General features: G+C 42.6%; 1 protein-coding gene across 5 annotated transcripts in view; it reads right to left on the reverse strand.

Annotated features, from left to right (window-relative positions):
• The window catches only part of BRD7 (bromodomain containing 7), a 47,920-nt gene that overhangs the window by 10,592 nt on the left and 21,130 nt on the right, over window positions 1-16,198 (reverse strand). For 4 of the 5 annotated variants that reach the window (XM_045047189.1, XR_006590818.1, XR_006590817.1 and 1 more), the window contains exons 6-13: window positions 15,577-15,687; window positions 10,583-10,767; window positions 9,470-9,593; window positions 8,774-8,849; window positions 6,048-6,155; window positions 5,555-5,690; window positions 4,955-5,090; window positions 2,745-2,801 (exon numbers count right to left, since the gene is read on the reverse strand). In XM_045047189.1, the coding sequence (XP_044903124.1) occupies window positions 2,745-2,801; window positions 4,955-5,090; window positions 5,555-5,690; window positions 6,048-6,155; window positions 8,774-8,849; window positions 9,470-9,593; window positions 10,583-10,767; window positions 15,577-15,687 (933 nt within the window). The remainder of the gene's footprint in view (window positions 1-2,744; window positions 2,802-4,954; window positions 5,091-5,554; window positions 5,691-6,047; window positions 6,156-8,773; window positions 8,850-9,469; window positions 9,594-10,582; window positions 10,768-15,576; window positions 15,688-16,198) is intronic. The other variant, XM_023245810.2, reaches the window with a different exon arrangement.

Below are 16,198 nucleotides of genomic sequence, written 5' to 3' on the forward strand. Positions count from 1 at the left end.
GAAACGTCAGTAAGATGGTTTGTGTGTGCAGGCCAAGCTGTCCCACCTATTTACTTGGCAGTTAGAGTTCTGCTACCTATAAAAAATGTGTCTCCAGAATACGCACACTTCTCTATAGTGAAATGATGTGTCATCACACATCACCTGTTCCATGTGGCAGCCACCTAAAAAGACTACAGGAATGAGGGCCTTGGCGATGTCTGCACCATGAAGAACTTTCGGGGACTGTGACAATGCCTCGCGCTTCCGAGGCTCACAGGCAGTGTCTTGGCCCCCGGTCCATGCACCTGCAAACCCACAGCAGATGTGCATGAGGTACTTCCTGGGTCTCTTCCCTGCCACAGAGCCAGGCTGTCAGTACGGCATGGGAGAAACAAAATCCTAAAAAGGGTGGCGTTTTGGTTTTGGAATCACAAGACTCAGAGTTTCCATAACCTCAACACTGCTTTTTAGGAAGAGATTGCCCCAGATAGCAAGTTATCAGAAGTCCAGGGTTCCCTTTAGATTTTGGCATGGCACTCCAGACGTGTATCTGAACCCCCGATTTCTCAGCTACACGTGGGCAGGTGTGTGGAGGAAAACCATCAGTATATGCTGCGGCTTGCCAGCGGGGCTGGGCCCTCACGACCCTATTCCGTAGCTGTTCCCTTTTCACCCAGCTGCCTTTCCCATTCTCAAGATTTCTCGCATTCTTGCCCCCTCACTAAGCACATGACCTTGCCTGCTCCTCATTCCTTGAAAACATGGTTTGGCACCACGTCCGCATCTGTCTTTGACCCCCTCTTCAGGTTTTCTTCCGTGTCAGTCACCGGGCACACATCTGTCCGCTCGTGTGTCCCAGCTTCCCTCCGCTCCTTTAGCCCCCTGACGTCGACCTCCAACCCCACCGTTCTACCAGCACTGCCCTGCCGGTTACAAATGCCACACCTGCCACTCTTACTGGGCTCATTGGCAGCGGCTGACACTGCTGGACTCCTTCCTGCATGTCCCTCTTCCGTGATTTTTCTACCTCAACTACGGGTCTTCTCCAAAGTTCTGTCCTTCAACCTTTTTTTGTTCCCTTTGTTTTGAAAAGAATAGCGTCTTTAATAAATGTATAGGAACAATTTCTTGACTTTGGTCTGAGTGATGATTTCTTGGATATGAACACAAAAGCACAGCAACAGAGGCAAAAACAAAGTGGGATTCCATGAAACTAAAAATCTTCTGCACACCAAAGGAAACAATCAACAGAATGAAGACACAACCTATGGAATAAAAGGAAATATTTACAAACCACGTATCTGATAATCAGTTAATGTACAAAATATATAAGGAACTCAAACAACACAATAGTATAAACACAAATAAAAACATTTTTTAAACGGGGAAAGGACTGATATAGACATTTCTGAAAAGAAGATATACAAATGGTCAACATGTACGTGAAATGGTGCCCAACACCACAAATCATCAGGGAAACAGATGAAAATGACAATGAGGTATCACCTCACATCAGCCAGGATGGCCATCAACAATGACGACAAAACAAGAGATGGCAAGTGCTGGTGAGAACGTGGAGAAAAGAGCGCCCTCGTACACTACTGGTGGAATACGAACTGGTACGGCCACTACCGAAAACAGTACGGAGGTTTTTCAAACCACCAAAAAAAGAACTACTACACGATCCAGCGATCATCCCATGTCTAGGTATACGGATGAAATCAACACACATACACACGCACAGTGGAATGTCGCTCAGTCTTTAACAAGTAGGAAATGCTATCACTGTGACAACATGGATGCACCCGGATCTGTCCTTCAACCTTTAGCCAGGGCACGTGCTCTCTCGGGACAATCGCATTCACTTGAATGACTACAGTAACACTCTCCCTTTATGCCAACAACTTCCAGATCCACACGCCTGCCGCCAGATCCGGGAGTCCTAGGCCTCCCCTGCAGCCACGTCTCGAATCACTGCCGCGTGGGGAACTGAAGGCAGTTGCTCTCCCACTGAGGGGAGCTCCTGTTCCCACCCTGGATGGGCGCTCACGATGCTATGATGTACCTCATGCACCAGGTCCTGTCGACTTCAGTTCTACTGTATTTCTCTTTACTGTAGATCTTTATTCTCTTCCACGTTGCCACACTCATCAGCATATGGCTGTCAAGCCCCACAGCTTCTCACCGGTCCTCTCCTCCAGCCTCTCTCCCCTCCCCATGTTCTTAGAGCTTCCTGTCTTCAAGGGTGGACTCTCAGCTTCTCGGACTGCACGTATGGCCCTCTGTCACTAGACCCTCATTCAGGCAGCCTCCCCATCTTTCCTCCTCTGCCCGGCACCCCAGGGTCACACACTTTCCACGCTCTCTGCACACGTGCCCTGTCCTCTCAGATCCGTTTGTCCCACTTCAGCATCTCTGCCCACTTCAGATGCCAGGCACTGCTTGCTGGGAGACTGCCTGGCCATCCTTCTAGACCCCGTCCACCTGGCATCCCCTCTGTGAGGATCTCCCTGGCCATCCAGAGCAGCTGGTTTCTGATCTGTGTTCCTACAACGTGTACATTTCCACGGTGCGGTAACTAGTTTGGGCTCCCTTGTGTACATGCTTGTGCACCGCACTGGCTACTACTACGCTCCCCACAGGCAAAAAGAGTTCTTTTATCTAAGGAGATAATAAATAATTTTCTTTTAAAACAAAGCATTATCATTTAGGCCTTTGAGTTTATCCTCCATTTAAATATTTTTAATGACGAATATAATCACCTCCATTTCTTTTGCTGTGTCAAGGGTCCTGGTCTGACCTTCATCTTCAGGTGATGGCTGTAAGGACAAAGAAAACCAATTTTCATTAAAAGATATATTAAAAAGGTAAATATCAAGGAAAATAAAAAAATATTAAGAGTTTCGAGGCAAGAAATAAGAATATGGATTACTGGAAATTATTCATTGAAAAAAAATTTTTTTTTAATGTTTATTTTTGAGTGAGAGATGGAGTGTGAGTGGGGAGGGGCAGAGTCTGAAGCAGCTCCAGGTTCCGAGCTGTCAGCACAGAGCCCGACCTGGCGCTCAAACTCATGAACCATGAGATCGTGACCTGAGATGAAGTCAGACGCTTAACAGACTAAGCTACCCAGGTGCCCCTGGATTACTGGAATTTAATTTTTTATTTATTTTGAGAGTGAGAGAAAGAGCGCGCATGAGAGGCAGCTGGGGAGGGACAGAGAGATAGAATCCCAAGCAGGCTCCATGCTCAGTGAGGAGCCTGATGCAGGGCTCGATCTCTTGACCGTGAGATCATGGCCTGAGACGTTATCACGAGTCACATACTTAACTGACTGAGCCACACGGGCGCCCCTGGAATTTATTTTAAACCAAAAATGAAATAGATACAATAAGTAGCATTTTGAGAGTATTTGTGAGTCAAGAGTACCTATTACTGGTAACTTCAAGACTAATCTTTCTGTGCCTGAGCAAGAAGGTATGAAAGTATTTGGTAAATAGCACAAAAGTACCTAGTAAATGGAGTCGGTTTTCAACAACCAGTGAGTCTATGACAAGGAGAAAATAGGAGGCACTCTAGGGACTATTTTGCATTAACAGAGCAATAGTCTCGGGTAGCAGAAGATTACTGTAAAATATTCAAAGGCTATGGAGAATGTGAAAGCTTCCCATAATACCAGCCTTCAGAGATCACGCACATATTAACAACAGACAAAGGTATCGTGCACAAACATTAGGAACGATGTTATCTTTTAAAAAGTTGTCTGGGTGACTCAGTTGAGTGTCCAACTTCGGCTCAGGTCATATCTCACTATTCGTGGGTTCGAGCCCTGTGTCTGGCTCTGTGCTGACAGCTCAGAGCCTGGAGCCTGCTTCAGATTCTGTGTCTCCCTCTCGCTCTCTGCCCCTCCCCTGCTCATTCGGTCTCTCTCTCAAAAATAAACAAACATTAACAAAAATTAAAAAAAAAAAAGCTTTATTATGATTTTTTAAAACCAATTCCCAATTTTTAAAAATTATAAACAACACATCCTTATATATAACTTTTTAAATTTTTCTAAGATCTATTCTGAGAATATCTGCTGGATCAGTGGACAGAGAAATTTCATATTTGAAATCTTTTGCCCTATCAACCAAATGAAAGATACTCAATTGTAGTTGAATACTACTAATTAATTCAAGTTAACTGATGGGAAGGCTAGAGGAAAAATATTTTTGAGTTGATGCGAAGGTGCGTGGTTTTAGGTCATGCGAAGAAAGCAGATCGAGCACTAAGACTGTACAGCTGTTCTCAGTGAGCCAGAGGTGCCGACTCAGCGCTGCTGACCGTCACCCAGGGACCAGCAGCCCCATGTGTAGTGAGGGCAGAGGACAAGGCGACAGTAGCCACAGCCACTGGGAACAGCTAGGACCCTGAGAGACGTAAGGTTCTTCTAAGTATGGTGACAAGGACGGTGTGGAGCTTGACTCTCCCTCTGCACCAGGAACACTGTCTGGTTCTAGTCTCTGAGCTGTGGGTCTGCCAGATTATCAACTATGTCCAAGTGAACTAGAGACAGTCTACAAGTGTTAGTGACAGCAAAGAGGAAGTTTCTTATTTTGTTCCTTGGGGCCCCACCACTGTGTTCTTACCACATAAGAAAGAAAAGGACATTCGCTAGCATTGTAAGTCAACTCGGTTTCAATCCAGTGAGCGAGACCCCCTCTTCTGTTAGGGTACATGGCACCAGCTGACTTGTGAGCAGCCAGCCCCATCCTGATTCTTATGTTCCCAAGATCGGGAGATAACGACAGTCTTCTGGCCCTCACAGACCCTGGTAGCTGGCTTACTCGTTTCCGTTCATTGTCCTCCACCCGCGGTCCACACCCAGGCTGGGCTGTCTTTCAGGGGAAGGCAGCCCAGCTGTCACCCTGGTGACTCCCCTGGTTTCATAACACTCAGTGACTAATGCTGAGAGCCAATAATAAATTACCCGGTTCTTTAGCAGCCTTCTTACCGTCTCCAACTCTTGAAGGGTTCTAGAATGGCCTCCTTTTGTTAAAACATCCAGTAAACTATCTGCCATCACGTATGGATAATCCTGGCATGTGGCCAAAAACTCATGGATGCTGAAAGAGAGAATGTTGGGAAAGTCACTTCCATATGAATCACCTGTCGGCTTCATCTTCCCATCCCGGCCAACGGTTTCCACCAGACATGACTTAAATTTATACGCCACCGTGTAAAAATTTCTGTCTAGGTACGATAGCATACTTACAGCCTTACCAGTGCTAACTTTACCGTCATGAGAGAAGCAAACAAGATCAAGAACACAGTGAAATGAAATGCTCCTGGGGAAACCGTCAAAGAAAAAGAAGACTTTCTCAATGACAGAGGCGTCAGCGTTCAGTCCTGGACTTGTTCCTGCCCTTCACTTCCTCCCTAAGGTGACCTTACTCACCTCAGGACTAACACATCCACGGGGTCTCAAAAGTTATACCTCCAGTTTGGACCACACCCCTGGTATATACACACGTTTATTAGGATTTTAGAACAACATGGCACTCAGCAGACTGATGAACTGGTGACTCACCTGAAATCACTTGGAAGATCAGACTCTTCGCCATAGGTTGAATAGATTAGATCAGAGTCGTCCTTGCTGATATTTGCAAACGTGGAGTCGTAATGTGGAGCATAAGAACTGTAGGGTCCGTAATTCAAGTATAACACTGTTGACAGAAATTAAGTACTGCAATACTGTTCTTTAACTTCTGTGTCAAACTGATTTTTATTTTATTAAAGATTATTCCCTTCTAATTTTACTACTTCAATGACTGGCATAACAAATAGAAGGTAGGTATTTCCCCCTCCTGGATCCTCATGAAGTCACAACTCAAGTGACTCCTCCCCCGAGGAAAGAAAGAACAAAAGTCATTTTGAATACTAGTAACTGATTTTTCAGTTTCTTCCGAAGTTAATAAAAGAGTTGATTCATACTGCAAAAATGCCACCAAAAGAGTTAGTAATAAAGCAGTAAGTGGTAATTACACTTTCCCCCCGCTAGCTGCTTGAGGAAAAAACCTTACCCGGAGTGACTTTGTTCCTTTTGTCCTCCTTGAACCCCTGCAAAGTATTCACTCCAGACTGAAGCCTTCCGGTTGTCATTCCCAGTCTCACAGGGCAGTAGCCTGGTTCTGAAACAGAAGACCGGGCTCGGTGTGGGAGGTGCACGTGGTAAGGAGCCGATGGGTGATCTGCAGGGTGTCTGCACGCACGCTGCTTCGTGCCATCCATGGGACTCTGTCCAGGAGGCTTTATTCACGTAAGAAAATCGCAGCTTAGCAAGGTAGGAATGTGGCCAGGCCCCAGACCTGGTCCTTTTCATTACCCTCTCCTGCTTCCTGGAATACCTTATAATCATGTTGCAGTTCACTTAAAAACAAAAATTAAGGATTTAAAAGTTGAAACCTGTGATGAAAGTAAACGAGTAGAAAAGCTTAGTAAAAGACTAGGGGACAACACCCAACTAAAGACAAGAACTCGTGGTACATTCAGGAGAAGAATTAGGATCTCTGAGGCATACTTTCAATGCAGTGAGGAACGGTCCGTAAAGATGCGCTCTGTAAACCAGGAGCAGACCCTGTAACTGGATGGACTCTGATATAAGCAGAACTGGGAAGGACGGGTGGTATGAGGAGAAAACACGATCTCTAGGGAAGCGTTCTGGTTTCTGCACCACGACCACCCTTGAACAGAGGCTATGCCACAGGTGATCAGCGTGAGGGGATGAAAGCACTCGCGAGAAACCCCGAACACCTAAATTGGAGCTTCTCTCCCTCTTGGCGAGCAGTCTGGAATTTGGAAGAAGAGCTTGGAAGTGAGCAGGGGCAGAGCTTCCACCTTAGACCAGTGCTCAGGCCTCTCAGGAAGCTGCCGAAACGTGAGGAGCCAGGGCAGCCTGGGCCACACCGACTCCAGGAGCTGCAAATGCAAGGAAGCAGAGCAAGGGCAGAGACAGACCCTGGACGTGAAGAAAGGGGCAGATCTTAAGGTGTCACCTAAATCGTTAATTGCATCCTTATCCTCTTAGTTACCAAATTTTCACCACAGCTACACTAGAAAGAACAACATTCCCGATCCCGTGGCACTTTGACTCAATACCATATAAATTTCACATCAAACGACAAGTTCACATAAAAGCAAAAAGTGAGTGTTGCTTTGCAGACAGCACTTTTCTTCTACGTGAAGGGATTCCGTCAGCACCTCAAGAGTGGAGGGAAACGCTGAAAGACACGAATAGGCTCCCCTCTTTAGTCCTCAAATGCATCCGGCTCTTCCCACTGCTTCAAAGTCTCTTACCTCCTATCCCCGCACTCCTTACTCACTTTTTGGGACCAACCTAAACGTCACCTTGCTAAGGAATAAGGAAGCCTTCTCTGACCCCCACCTGTGTCCCGTCACAGCTGCTCTTCTTCACGCGATTATTCTCATTGGCTCCTCCATTCCGCACCCCACAGACAAAAGGGGAGGGACTCATCTCTGTTCTGTCCCCTGCTGTACACCCAGCTCCACCTCCGGCACCCAAGACAGGCCTTGCCTGCAGCAAGAGGCAAATACTGGAGACCGTTAACTGAAGCGTCATTCATTTTTGTATCCCCAGTGATCTCTCTCATAATGGCGGTGGGGAAAATGGGTATTTATAAAATAGCATGCTCACATTTGCGTATCACAATATATGATTTTTCCTCTCAGGTGAATGACAAAAAATTCTTATATCAAATTTTAAAATTATTCCCTATACTACTACCATTAAAATACCTGAGGGAAATAAAAAACATGACGGAGGTTCTAAAGCAATGCTTCCCAACCTTTACAAACTTTCCACCAACTACAGTGAAAGCCATCATGTCAGCAGGTTTTTATTATTCCTATATGGTACTGTAGGGCATACATATTCGTTCTAGTCACTGAAATTTAAGAAGTCACTCAGATGTTTTATAAGAAGGTTTTGAGATACCTCCAGAAATAACTGAGCATACACACCATAATCTCTTTGAGCCAGAGTTAGAAACTGTAAAATTTTGGCTTTAATTGTGGGTCTGATATTCTGTATTAAATACATTTAAATTCCAGACTTTTTTTTCCCCCTGAGAGAGACAGAGTACGAGCTGGGGGAAGGGCAGAGAGAGGGGGAGTCACAGAACCTGAAGCAGGCTCCAGGCTCTGAGCTGTCAGCACAGAGCCTGATATGGGGCTCGAACTCCTGAACTGTGAGATCATGACCTGAGCCGAAGTTGGATTCTTAACCAACTGAGCCACCCAGGTGCCCTGGGACTTTGTAGTTTTTTTTTTTTTTTTTTTTTTTAATTTTTTTTTTTCCACGTTTATTTTTTATTTTTATTTTTGGGACAGAGAGAGACAGAGCATGAACGGGGGAGGGGCAGAGAGAGAGGGAGACACAGAATCGGAAACAGGCTCCAGGCTCCGAGCCATCAGCCCAGAGCCTGACGCGGGGCTCGAACTCACGGACCGCGAGATCGTGACCTGGCTGAAGTCGGACGCTTAACCGACTGCGCCACCCAGGCGCCCCAGGACTTTGTAGTTTAAAGAAAACTTGATCTATATAGAATCTACTTAAAGACGAAGTAAAGCTATTCATGCTATTAGCATGAAATACATGATGCCTAGCCAAGTTCTTTGTGGCTGACAATACGGTTGGATTTCACAGCACTAGGCCTGCTGGTTTAAAACGTCACCCAGGTTACTGCCTGCGAAACAGCAAGTTCATGCACAGTGTGACCTGTGAACTCACCTCCCACAATGGGATCCACGGGATGCAGAAGCCCCAATGTTGTCGTCCCATCTGGTTTTCTCCTTTCAAATTCACACTGCAATGACCCAAAGTATCCAAATGTCCTCAACAGTTTTATATGTACCACATTCATGTGCATGTACACATACATATATATGTATATATATCACTACAATGCCCTAAATTTAATCAAACCAATATAGTAAGTTGCTACCATTACACTTAGATATTAACTTTCCCACCTGGCTCCATATACATAGGTGCTAATGGGCTGCAGAAATGAAGGTTAAGGAAACAGAATTTTAAAGAGCTATGTGGGGCCTTCAGGCCACTCTGTTTTGTCCCCTCTGTTAAAAAAAGGAGGATACTGGAGACCAGGGAAGGGAAGTGACCTGCTGGAAGTTATGTATTAATCTATTCGGTTTTAAGAGCAATGTGCTAAACAATGAATTCAAGAGACCAGAGTATAAATGCTCATTTGCCAAGTTTAGAACACATTAACTTCACTAAAAGCCAATAACAGAGAAAAAGGTTAATCATGTCCTTTATAAATACGTTATTAAATCTGCCTCCTCGGAGTGTTGTACTGAACAACTCCATGGCAGACACGGGCTACAAGTGCACAAGCAATGTGAAAACTGCATGTCTCAGACGACCAGTCAGAAGGTAGTGAAAAGAAAGGAAAAGTCCAATCACCTGACTGTTAACAAGCCGCCTGGTTAGCTTTCCTCCAGATTCCTTAACAATGCGGTCAATCTGCTCCTGCTCTCTTTCTAAGTTACTGCTCTTAGATTTATCTTCAAGCATATCTTTGTCTTTCCTGAAAACACACATTAATACTAAGTAAAAAAAAATAATAATAAGGTGAAAACATTAAAATGAGTTCCAAATAGGGGTACAACTCAAAGGGTGACAATGGCACTACAATCACCAACTATGGCTTTGTTCCTTAGGGGCCTGCCGAGGGCCTGTGCCACACTCGAAGTAAAGCAAACCCGACACCCTGGTTACTTCCCTCCTTTCGGTATCTGGTGCTATTTGTCTTAAACATTTTTCTCAATACAGTCATCACACAAATGGATTCTACCTCAAACGTATTTTGAAAGCAGAGAGACATGGAATTTTCTTTTCATAGCCTGATTTTTAAAACTTAAAATGAAATACATTTAAATTGTACAAATCTTAAAAACAGAACAAAAATATGTCACAAGTTTACTTTCTCTGCACTGCACTGCAACCGCAGAAATCCCAAGCCGCTCCCTAGAACCCTCTTCCAGAGAGGACGGTGAGGTGTGAGGCACGGGGGCCGCTGGCGAGAGGTGAGAGCGGGTGCACGCACGTGCGTCCGGCCACGCCGGCTACTGCTGGGAGGTACTGGTCCCGCCAGGCGATGTCTGGTGGACAGCACGCACCTCGGCAACAGCCCATCTCCTTAGGAATGGCTTTAACTACAGGTAAGCTGAATCACTGTCTATGGAATGAGGTAACGAATACAAATTTTTTCTTAGAGTTCTATTTAAATAAGTTCACTGACAATGAGTCCCTAAAGATAATTTCTTGATTTTAAAACTACTTTCATAAGAATATACATTCAGAACCATTGTTCTGAACTGTGTTTAAACGATTCCATATAGTGCCTTTATGAGAAGAGGAGGGTATCACATCACCAAAATGGACTTTCATGCCACAACCAACCAACCACGGGCGGACCAGGACCTGGATTTCCCAAGGCAGGCACCGAATTAGTATTTTTCCCCCTTCCTAGGCTGAAAAAGACAGCTTAGCTTCAATATCCCGAAGATTCTTTACTTTTTGTTTTCCTTGCTGGGACCCTTGAAGGCTCGGGTTTCAGGGTCTCCGGAGTCTTCCCTTTCTCTCGGCCAGGAGCCGCTGTCCTCCCCACTCTGAGACTGGTCCGTTCTATCCTTCTGCTTTCGACTTTTTTGCAAGTCTGCCATGAATTCTATGCTTTGCTTCAGGCTCTGAATTCTCTCCTAAAAATATTCAAGAACATTCTCATTGTATGTTTGCCATTGATTTTTAAAGTAATGCATTTCGTTCTCACAATGTGAGTTCGCACTTAAAAGGGAAGAAAAGCAATTAAATATAATTATAACAAGAGAAATGTTTGGTGACCAGAATACAGTCTATTCCTTCAATTCAGATCATTTAATTTCCAACATAAGAGAGTGCTTTGCAACCTGACTACATCATCAAAACGTTCAGAGAAAGTATGAATAAATACTAGTAAGTATTCTTTGCAGTACTAAATTTAAAAAGCAGAATTTAATTTAATAGCACGTTAAAATTTTAGATTTCACAGAATGGCTTATCTTGTGAAACTTAAGAATTATCAGGTATTTCAAAAGCTAGATGATGTGAACATGTTAAGAACCCTTATACTCTGGTATCCTAGGATAATCACTGATGACTCTGGCATTTTACTCCGTGTGAAAACAACACGCTTCAAGGAGAATGAAAGGTTGCTAGTGTAGTTTCTTTCCCAGAAAGCATAATGTTCTTCTAACCAAAGAAGCCTTGTTTATATTTTGTGAAACATGTACTTAATTTTCCACTGCATTGATATGCTGTGAAATTTTCTTTGTGGTTAAGGGCTTGAGGTTTCTGGAGGCACGTCTGTTTCTAGCGACTACTCTTGCCTTCCAACTGAGCACTGTCCCTGGATAAAATATGGAGTGCAGTCTCCTTAGGGCTGCATGGCAACGGCAGGGAAGATTTTTGCAGAATAGAAACTAAGAACTGGAGAAGACCAGAGGTCATTTGAATAAGAACAATGTAGCCCAGAAACGCTACATGACTCACCTAAGGTCAAGAACCAGTGATGAAGTCCAGGCCTCTAGTGTCTCCTAAGGGGCTTTGGCTCATCACACTCTGCTATATTAGTAGTGCAGAATATGAGAGCCTCAAGAACATGGACTATTTACAATTTTTTTTAAATGTTAGTTTATTTTTGAGAGAGAGAAAGACACAGAGTGTGAGCGGGGGAGGGGCAGAGAGAGAGGGAGACACAGAATCTGAAGCAGGGTCTAGGCTCTGAGCCATCAGCACAGAGTCCGACGCGGGGCTTGAACTCACGAACCGTGAGATTGTGACCTAAGCTGAAGTCGGACGCTTAACCAACTGAGCCACCCAGGTGTCCCTGGACTAGCTATCTTTACTGAACTTTTATCTTAAAGTAACCTTAAAACTATTAAAGTAATATATTTCATTGTAGACAAAGATTTAGGTAGAGGAGAAAAAAAAAACCTTGTTAATTTATCATTATTCCAGTATTTCTCTAAGCATTACACATATCAACAGATTGGCATTACGCTGAATATTTGGTAACATGCATTTTCTTCATTAAGAAATTACAAGCATGTGACCTCCATATCATTAAGTATTCTTTAAAGTGTTTCCAGTAACTATATATATATATATATATTATATATATATATATATATAACTTTATCTTAGGTACCATGGTCTTACTAATATCCCGCTATCAGACATTTAGATTATCTCCAAGTTTCCACTATTACAAATAGAAGTCTCATGAACATCACTGTAAATAAATCTCTCCAAGAAGATCTCTTCAGGATAAATGCCTAGATGTGATACTGTATGTAACTATACTTAAAAAACAAAATTCCTAGAAGTGAAAACACTAGGTCAACAAGAATGAGTATTTTTAAGGCTTTTGATATTTACTGCCAAACTGCTTTCCAGAATAGTTTTATTAATATACATTGTATTACATGTTAGTGTATACATTATATATACACGTCAGTGATTGACAAATTCTCTGAATCCTTACCAAATTTAACAGTATTTAAAGTAATTTGCCAGTTTGAGTTTTAAAAATATGTCTATTTTAATACATACTTAAAAAAATATTAGTATGATTGTCTCTGTAACTTTTTATTGGCCGTTTGTGTTTTCCCTTGTGTATATCATTTAGGTAATTTCTCACCCATCTCTCTCTAGTACCTAAATCAGAGTCTGGCGCACTGTTAAGTGTTCAGATCATGAAGCTCTCACTTATCTTTTTATTTCCATTCTTCGATTTTATAAAGAGGAGAACCTACATCAAAAACATTCTGGAATTCTAAAAAACATAACATGCACAGGGGCACCTGGGTGGCTCAGTCAGTTGAGAATCTGACTTCGGCTCAGGTCATGGTCTCGTGGTCTGTGAGTTCGAGCCCCGCATCGGGCTCTGTGCTGACAGCTCAGAGCCTGGAGCCTGCTTTGGATTCTGTGTCTCCCTTTCCCTCTGCCCCTCCCCCGCTCATGCTCTGTCTCTCACTCTCTGTCAAAAATAAATAAACATTAAAAACAATTAAAAAAAACCCAGAACATGCACAGAATTAAAAGAATTAGAGAAATTTTCTAAATTTCAACACAAATCACTGGAAAAAGTTGAATTTAATTTTCCTTTGAAAGTAGTCTTTTTAAAAAATAATTAAGATGTCTCCCAATCAGCATACTACTTATCACTTTAACAATATTAAATGACTAAAAGGGCTTGATTCTTTGCCATTAATGACAGCTAACCCTTGGTGCTTTCCCACATGTCAGGCATGATTCTAGGAGTGAAGTACTAGGCTGAGAAAGGTAACACTGCCTCCTGAGGTCACTCAGCATCTCGAAGGCACAGCCAAGCCCTGAACCTTGATTCTATTACTTTGTTTGTACTAGCACGCAGCATGCTAGTATTTATCTAGGAGAGCAAACAAATTATTCTACACGTGTCCTTTATAAAAATGTCTACTACTAAAAAATAAATAAGTAAAAAGGTCTACTAATAGTCACTATTTGTGTGTAAATGAAAAAAAAAATGATAAATGACTGTACAATCTTTACACTGAACATTCAAAACCAATGATCTTTTAAAAGACATCAATCATAGAAGGGTGTACTGGGCTCTCTTGGGAGCACTGCTGTTACAAGAGTTAACTCAGGTCTAAATTTAAACGTTTAAAAATCACTGTTGTAAGGATCCCTCCCACTTAGGGTGGAGAGGACAGTCAACAGGAAACTATAACACAGGATGGGTAGGGCTCCTCAACAGGAAGAGATCTGAAAAAAGGAAGACCACAGAGAGAGAAAAGGGAAAGTGGAGAAGAATGTTTATTTTCTGTGCTTCCAGCCATCCCATCCCCAGGAAAATTCAAGAGACAGTGGACTCTTTTGCATGTTATATTAACTACATTATCTGAAGAAAAGAAAATAATGGGAAATGGAAGTTGATAAATTTACTTGGAATACTGCAAATTCAACTTTCTCCTAAAACTTCAATATCCAGTTTTGGAGTAACTAACGACTGCACTTGCAGGATGCACTTTTACTTCAAGTGTAGTAACGAGCATTTGCAGATTTTTAAATCTGGAATATGGCTTCATTCTGGATTCTGAACCTTCCTGCAAAGAGGGGTAAACAGATTTTGCCAAAGATGTGTAACTGGCTTACATTACAGGGTCTTAAGTCTTTAGGAAAGGGTAGGAACTGATGCTGTCTGCACAAGAATTGTCAATCCAAATGTTTTTCTTTCCCCAGTTAAACGGATCCAAGAAATCTTTTAGGGCCAAGCACACAGACACTCAGATATCTGCACACCACGACAATTCTTTCAACGTAAAAGCATGATACAGATGATCACTACAACAACTGGAAAGCCATGTGCGGCTACACATGACTCATTCCTACTATCCTATAACTCTCCTGAGTCTGGGCCCAAGCTCTTAATTCTGATTTCCTTCTCATTCTTCCTGTCTTATACCCACTCGTTTCCTTCTTCGCAAAATCCCTCTCCTGTCTTGCTCTCCGTTCTCGTAGTCTCCTCCCAATTCTAGCTCTTATGGAGTTGGCACCCTAATGCTAGCAATCATCTTGGGAGATCACTCTTGAAACCTTCTTCTCCACACACGAGAACACTGGAGGCCCAGCGTGGTTAATGCCTTGCCTGAGGTCCACAAGTTCAAAGAACTCCAACTTCCTGCCATGGTAAGGTGCCAGGATCATTTCTGTTAGTTTCCCACCCTACTCAGAGCTGAGTAAAACCTCAAAGAACACGACTTATCTTGTGAGCTCTCCTTTTCTCCCAGCAGGTGCACAGCAATCACCTCAATTTACCCCAAGGCCTTTCCTCAAACCGTAGCTCTGAGGCATCCCGTGTCATTTTCTGCCACTAACCTGTTTTGAACACACGGTCATGTTTATGTGCTCTCATGAAGCTTGATGATGAAGTAAGTGTCTGTGCATGTGCACATGTTCCTCCCACCTCAACACCTTATTATGTAGCAGTTGTGGTCTTTCAAGGGACAGTGCTCCTGTGGGGAGGTGGCAACCAGCAAGTTACTGCTCGTTGAAATTTTGTTTCTTTCTACTGTAAGGAGTTCCTGTGCCTCACCAAAGCATCAGGGTCCATCTGTACAAAGGGAAGTAGACAGCTTTTCTCCTAAAAGCTCTCATAATTCATCTAATCAATCTTACCCTGGAATTCAGGGTGATGTTTCTTTCATAGCAAATATAAATCTATCTGGTGACTACCAATTCAATAGCCTCTAAAATAAATAATTAGTAGTGAATGCCAGTATTTATTTGCATCAATTCCAAATGAGAACTTTCCTGCTTTAACTTTCTTCTTTATGTGAAAACTTTTTCCCTTTAGTATTTCCTACTTTAATAAAAATCTGCCTGTAAAACTAGTACTGTACTAGACTGGATCTCTATCAACTCTAACCAAAAAACAAAGGTATATAGATTTTATGTTATTATTTATGACAAAGAATTTCCTTTACCTGGCTGAGAATTTTCATCCCTGAGTGCAATAGCTTCTTTGCAGCTTTATAATAAATGGTCTCGGGTTTGTTGTAAATCATAGCATTAGTACACATTAGTTTGAAGTTATCCTGGAGAGAGAATATTAAGAAGAAAAATGCATTTAAAACAAAACAAAGCATCCTCCTGTCTGTTTGAAATCATATAGGCCTTTGAAAAATTAAAAAAGATAAAACCAACAAAAAACCTTTCTTTCACTCTTTACAACATTAGTAACAATTTACTAAGTTTTAAGATTCACTAACAAATACTGCTAAATTAATTTAAATATTATACATTTCTTTCTAAATTCTTAGACATTTTGTAATTAATTACATGAACCTTTAGATCCCAAGATGAAATTTTTATTTATTTATTTATTTTAGAAAAAGGGAGCAAGTGAGTGAACATGAGAGCCAAGGAGTGGGGCAGAAAGAGAATCTTAAGCAGGCCTCACGCTCTGTGCAGCACCTGATGAGGGCCTTGATCCCACAGCCCTAGGATCACGACCTGAGCCCAAATCAAGAGTTGGATGCTCAACCGCCTGAACCACCCAGGTGGCCCCCAAGATGAAATTAAAAAAAAATTTTTTTTCCTTTCTTT

Source organism: Felis catus, chromosome E2 (genome assembly GCF_018350175.1).
Source record: "Felis catus isolate Fca126 chromosome E2, F.catus_Fca126_mat1.0, whole genome shotgun sequence".
NCBI lineage: Eukaryota > Metazoa > Chordata > Mammalia > Carnivora > Felidae > Felis > Felis catus.